The sequence below is a fragment of the Sphaerulina musiva genome (assembly GCF_000320565.1).
Source record: "Sphaerulina musiva SO2202 unplaced genomic scaffold SEPMUscaffold_9, whole genome shotgun sequence".
NCBI lineage: Eukaryota > Fungi > Ascomycota > Dothideomycetes > Mycosphaerellales > Mycosphaerellaceae > Sphaerulina > Sphaerulina musiva.
In genome coordinates, this window is record NW_016017391.1 from 769,305 (window position 1) to 776,342 (window position 7,038).

Below are 7,038 nucleotides of genomic sequence, written 5' to 3' on the forward strand. Positions count from 1 at the left end.
TCCGTTCGTTCGCCACTACTAGGATAACTGCTAGCAGGGGTTATATATATATATATATAGTATATAGATATCTATATTAAAACGATATATATATCAAGTATAGATATCTAGGACCTATATGTAAAAACGCGTCTAAATTATATATACGCCCTAGAGAAAACAATAGGTCCTACAGCTATAGAAGAACGTGTTCGGCAGACGTAGTCGGCGTATAAGTCGTATATCCTACTAGCGGCCTTAGGATATATATAGAATCCCTGTATAGATTACTAATTACCTTCCCGCGAGATCCGATATACTCTCGAGATAAGCGCCTTAGCAAACTCCGGGTTTTCCTTATACCCCCCGTATTTTCCTTCTCTCTTTTCTTCTCTATCGTCAACTTTGTTAATCTACCGAGACATACTCAAAGCTCTCAAAATGCCTAATATGGATACTGTTTCCCTCTCTACCTACGTCTCTGCCTCCCTCCCTAGGGATAACGACGACCAACTCGACCATGGACTCGATTTACTACAGGACGAACAATCGAGACCTAGAGGGCTTCCGAAGGCTGCTTTTGATAGCGGAACTGATATAAGGACTCAGAAGTGGTTAGATAGGACATAGGAGGAACGAATGGAGCCGCTCGAAAAGATATCCTATCTCGGAAAGGGGAAAGAAAAGCAGGGAACTCAGGGTACCGCAAAAGTAATCTACGATCCTAATTATAGCGGAGAGAAGGAGGACAAGCAGGCAACTCAAGGTACTGCGGGAGTAATCTATGATCCTAATTATAGCGGAGAGAAGGAAGAAAGGCAAGCAAATCAAGGTGCAGGTCTAGTAATCTATAGTCCGGAGACTAGCGAAGATTCGGATATACCGATTAGGCGGCGTATACGACAACTACCTCAACCGATAGCCTCTCCTAGACCAAGTAAAAGCCTCGCCGAAAGGAGGCGGGGACGTACGAAACTAGTCGCGAAAAAGTCCTATCTAGGGAATAAGAGGCCGATAGGGAGTCAACGGCCGCAGAAGAAGCCTATAATACGAAAGGCACCCAAAGCGAGAACTAAGCGACGAACAAAGCCTAGTGTAGCTGCTCTTCGCGAGATTAGGAGATACCAGAAGACGACCGAGCTGTTAATACGTCGACTACTATTCCAGAGGATCTGTCGGGAAGTTACTATAGATATCGCAAGTAAATCTTCGAGTAGCGTATGCCGGTTCTAAGCAGAGGCCCTCCTCTGTCTATAGGAAGCGACGGAAGCGTTTCTTACACTTGAGTTCGAAGTCTCTAATATGCTTGCAATACATGCGAAACGAGTAACGTTGCAGCAAAAGGATATAGTACTTTGTCGATGGATTCGGAAGCGCTTCCTAGGGGAAAATAACGGAAAAGATGACTTTTAAGCTTTTGGGAATCTGCCGACCATATCTGCCGACCATGTCTGCCGACCATGTCTGCCAACCATGTCTCAGAGGAAGGATTAGGACTCCTACCGAGAAGACTTTCCGATGATATTTACTACCTATACCGACCGTACCTGCCGACCGTACCTGCTAACCGTACCTGCCGACCGTACCTGCCGACCGTACCTGCCGACCGTACCTGCCGACCGTACCTGCCGACCGTACCTGCTAACCGTGCCTGCCGGTCACTCCCGGCAATTGAAGATTACGTACGCAAACCTTATTTGGATCTCGTATAAAGTGCGCATGTGTTATTACTCAGGCAGCAAACAATCCGTAGCCTCTGATTGGCCGAGCGGTTGTCTCCCAACAACACAAAGTTACTCTCCACTTCAGAAAAAACCTAACTTACTACATCAACATTGCCCCCTTCCTTTCTCTCTCTCCTTACTACCTCTACCACACTACACCACACTACACCACCTCCGCTATACTACACCACACCACTACACTACACTACACCACCGCTACCACACTATACCAGCGCACCAATCTACTACAATGGCCTCGGCAATGTCGATTGCGCAGAAGCGCAAACAATCGATCGTACGCAAGACTCCTCGCACTAGTGGAAAGGGACTTCCTTCGCGCATAGGTAGTAAAAAGCTTCTAGGCACTCGCATCAAGAAGGGACACAGATATGCCCTAGGTAGTAAGTAATTCCAGAATCCAGATTTGTAGTCGGCATTTGTAGTCGGCATTTGTGGTCGGCACTAACTTTCTCAAAGCATTGGCTCTTAAAGAGATCAGGAAGTGCCAGAAGGAGAGCCTGCTCTACATCAAGAAAACCCTATTTGCCAGACTTATCAAGGAGCTCGTTATAGATCAGGCTTATACACCTCTTCGCATTCAAGCAAGCGCTCTTGGCGTTCTTCAAGAATATGCTGAGTCTCTCTTAGTGAGAATCTTCACCTGTAAGTCTTCCCATTTCTTATTCTTTCTGATTACTTACTTACTTACTTACCTCCTCTAGCGGCCAACCTTTTGGCTATCTACGCTAAGCGCGTTACACTCCAAGGCAAAGATATGGAGTGTCTTCGCTCGCTTCTCAAGGAGTGGGGTATTTGGCCTAACGATTTCGTGGTCTGCCCTTACAATTCTGGTCCTGTCAATCCCAATTTCATCTACACAGAGCTAAAGAAGAATAAGGCTACTAAGGCGCTGAAAGCAAAGGCTACGCCAAAATGCAAGCCTCTCCCAACTAAGCAGCCTCGACGAATCGTTAAAGACGATTCTGACGAGGATATGCTAGACGCCACTCAGAATCCGACTATAGAAAACAATAATGGCGAGGATACCACTGCTCAGCAGGCAACTCTTGGTAAGTTACTCTTTTATCATTAATTATAATATACTAATTTAATAGCTCAGGATAATACTCCGCTACTCCTAGATAATAAGCAGGACGATGATGAGCAGGATAAAGATGAGCAGGAACAAGATGAGCAAGATCAAGATGTCCGAGATCAAGATGTCTAAGGTCGAGACTTTCAAGCTAGTTATGATCAAGAAGAGCTAGATAATGATTCTAGCGATAATGAGCAAACTCTTAAGCAGAGGCTAGAAGCCTATGCTAATGAGCTGGTAGCGGCAGCTTACGCGCTTACTGTTGCGAAAGAGCGTTCAGAAGATAGCTTACGCCTTGCTTAGGAAACTCTCGAGGGAGACGCAAAGAAAATTGCGCGTCAGTTTCATCGTTAGTAGCGGCTGAATTTCGAGGATCAACTTTACGCTTATCAAAAGATACAAGACGCTGAGGTAGAGGCCTTGAAGCAGCAAGCAAAGGAGCAAGCTGCTCTAGATGCTCAGCTACTTACTAAGAACTAAGGTAGTTTCTATCCTTAGTATATAGTAGCTCATAACTATAATCAATTGGTTAGAGCTTCCCTCATTATTCTAGTAATCCCTTTTTGATTGGTATATATAGTCGGCATATATGGTCGGCAGCTGCAATAAACATAGAATATATTCCTATCAAATTCTACGCTCTAGGAATCAGGTAGTAGGTATATATCCCTTATTAATATTTCTTTCTACTATTTTGTAGGTATTCAACTCGTATTATGTAATACCCATTGCAATACCCATTGGGTATACCCACTGGGTTTTTACCGTTGGGTTGTACCCCGCTTATAAGCTAGGTACCTAGCTTATTTGTAGGGTTAGGTATTTAAGTTAGGTTGTACCCAACCTATACCCAACCTAACCTATGACGAGGCCTAATCCCCGGCGCCGTTATACGATATAACTCTAGTCGCTAGTACTAGTAAATATATATACTGCGTACTACGCTTAATAGTAAGGGTCCTACTCGCGAGCTAGACTGCAAGCGGCAACGTAGGGCAACCCTTTAGAAGTCTTATAGCCTCGCTATAGCAACGGGACGAGTTCGTCGCCTATAAGAGGAACGAGTAGAAGGATGCCCGGCGAACCCGCCGTAGTAAGCTAGACCCCTAGATATTCGATAACAAGAACCTACTACGGTACTAAGAGAGGCTCTATATCCTAAATAAGCCGGCCGTCCGAGTAGAAATTATAGCTAACTTCTACGACTCCGCTCTTACTAGATACTTCGGCGAAGACAAGACGCTAAAGTTAGTCTACTACTTATTATATTAGCCGGAGCTCCGATAGGATATAAGAGAATATTACAAGATATACGATATATACTAAAAGGCTAAGGCACCTAGGACGATGCTATTAGGGGAGCTGAAATCGCTTCCGGTACTAGGAAATATATAGGAGGAGATCTCTTTAGATTTTATTACTAAGCTACCCCCGGCGAAGCACTATAGGGTAATATACGACTCTATACTAGTTATTGTCGATAGGCTGTCGAAGATGTTATTGTATATTCCGGCCTAAGAAACGTAGACTATAAGGGACTTTACTAAAGTGTTTATAATATATATAGGTACTAAATTCGGGCTCCCTAAGGGAATTGTTAGCGACTAAGGTACGCTCTTTACCTCGGTATTCTAGACCGAGATTTGTTACTAATACTAGATAAAACGACGGCTAAGTACCGCGTACTATCCCTAAACAGACGGGCAGACGGAACGCTAGAATTAGACGATAGAAGCTTACCTTCGGATGTTTACGTCTAATAGACAGGACGACTAGGCGTCCCTCCTACTATACGCGGAATTCGTATACAACAATGCGGTATACGCGACTACCGGCGAGACGCCGTTTATAATAGTATATAGGAAACATCCCCGGTAGTCCGCGTTAGACGTAGACGTCTACTATAAAGAGGAGGCGCCGGTAGTATCGGACAAAGTCTAGCTACTAGAACGGGTACGAGCGGAAGCGGCGACTTGTATATAATAAGCGTAGAAGCGACAGCAGCGCTAGTATAACGACTACTATACTCCGTAGACGTTCGCTAAGAGAGATCTAGTACTCCTAAGTATAAAGAACTTAAAACTAACTTAGCCTAGTAAGAAGCTATCCCTTAAATTCCTAGGCCTATTCCGGGTTAACAAGGTAGTCGGCGACAGCTAGTAGGTATACCGGCTAATCCTACCAAATACCTACTATATATACCCGGTATTCTATATCTCTCTTCTACGACCCTTCTATAAAAGGCCCGGCGCTCTGCTAGCGAACGTAGCGTTCCCCGATATCGCTACTAATAGTACCGAAGTATAGGAAGTAGACAAGATAGTAGACGAAAGGAAAAGGAAGGGAGAGACAGAATACTGACTTAGGTAGAAAGGGTACGATAAGGACTTTAATACTTAGGAACCTAAGGACAACTTCGAAAATATAAATAAACTGCTAGATAAGTAGAGATTATCGCGGGCATCCCCTAAGGGAGCGAGTAGTAGATAAAAGAAAAGTATATAGTATAAGACAAACTATTATAATCCTAGTAAACCCCCGGCTACCTCCTACTAAATATACTAAATATTCCGCTCCTTATACGCGAACTACCGACGCTACCCTCTACCGAAGGCGCTTCGGCTATAGCGTAGTCGCTTACTAGTACCGGCGTAGGGTCCCGGATACCCCCTAAGGCCTTAGGCGCCGCGTACCGAACAAGACCCCTAAACTCGTAATTGTCTAGGTATTCCTCTCGCTAGAACCCGTAATCTGCCTACATTATAGCCTATTAGCGGGCCCGGTATAGAGGTAACCGATAAATCTTACGTAGTAGTACCGGGACTTCCGCGTCTAGAAGAAAGCGACGAATATCCCTTAGGACGGCTACTAACCCGTTATAACCTATATTCGACATCGACTATAGATCGATATTAGGAATCTAGTCCCTACTAAGGTCGATATCCCGACCCTACTCCTCTAGGTCGAAAGAGGACTTAAACTCGCGGTAAGGCGATATAAACAAAGGCGGGCTAGGGTAAGTTTCGGCCGTTAGGCTTAATTGCCGACGAGTTAGCGACGATAGTATAGTTCTAAAGGTAGTAGAAGGTAATAGACGCGACAGTAGTATAGTCGCTAAGAGAAAGGTATAGGCAGACTCTCGAGAAAGAGGGTTAGTAAAGCGAAAGGGAATCGCTAGATATAATACTAGGCGTAATAGGCTTCGAGAAGCCTCGCGCTCCGTAGGCAAGGGCGAGAAGCCTCGAAATAACGGCGCCCCGATAGAGACGCGAGAAGAGGCTAGAACGGGCGGCGCGACGGTAACCGATAGTACTACGGGCGCCGGGGATTGACTTCGGAGGGCGCCCGTTATAAGGAGGTCCCTATCCTATAGGGCCTCTACCTCTAGCGGCGGCGCGTCCTCTATCTCCTAGTCGTCGCTAACATCCTCCTCGTCGTATCTATTATCGAACCGACGTATTAGCTAAGGGTTCTTAATAGGGCGACTGCTATAGCGGGATAATCGGGGAGTTCCCCGGATTAAGCGCGACGACGGTAATATCGGAGTAGGACGGCTAGGTATCCGGTATAGATATAGTACCTAGTCTAAGGTAGCCGTAGCGATCCCCTCTAGGGTATTAAAATCGTACCTAGCTATATAGCTAGGTAATAGAGAGTATATAGTGTTTAAAGTACGACTACTATATAGCGTACGAGGTACTATACAACCGGCCGTCGAACGGCGAGGGGTCTCGTAAGCTACTAGTTAGCGACGAGCCGCCGGAGTACGCGCTAGTAAGTCTCGGATAGGGACCGCCGGACGAGCAGTAGGACGAGTAGTCGCCGTAGGACCGCTATACGGACGAGAGGGCGTATCGTTAGTCGATATAGGAACGATACTAGCCTTAGGTCGACGTAGGCTAGGAAGGGTATCTCGAACAAAGTCTAGTAGTACGGGACCCCGCTCTAGGGATAGGGTAACCTTACGTACCTTCTCGCCGCGCCGACGAGAGGTTACTAGCGTCGGTACCGTAGCTAGAAGCTCCTTATCGTTAGACGAATATACTATAGGGCGACTACCCCGACGGTAACTCCGACCTATAGAGGGTGCTAGTAGGGTTGCTTAAGGACGGGGCGATACGTAGGGAACCGCCGGGGCCTCGTCTAGGCGGGATATTACGGTAGGCACTACCTAGTAGAACCTCGTACGCGTCTAGTTAAAGGCGTCTGCCGCGGTAGTAGAGGGACGCTACGATATAG

The 7,038-nt window shown here is 46.0% G+C and overlaps 1 protein-coding gene across 1 annotated transcript; it reads left to right on the top strand.

Annotated features, from left to right (window-relative positions):
- Positions 1–1,053: 1,053 nt before the first annotated feature.
- Positions 1,054–2,514, top strand: SEPMUDRAFT_21394 (histone-fold-containing protein; the record flags this gene model as incomplete). Its single annotated transcript, XM_016908335.1, has 3 exons — positions 1,054–1,180; positions 2,277–2,366; positions 2,426–2,514. Coding segments are annotated over 3 exons (306 nt in total), but the record flags the coding sequence as incomplete, so codon positions are not given.
- Between the last annotated feature and the right edge of the window lie 4,524 nt (positions 2,515–7,038).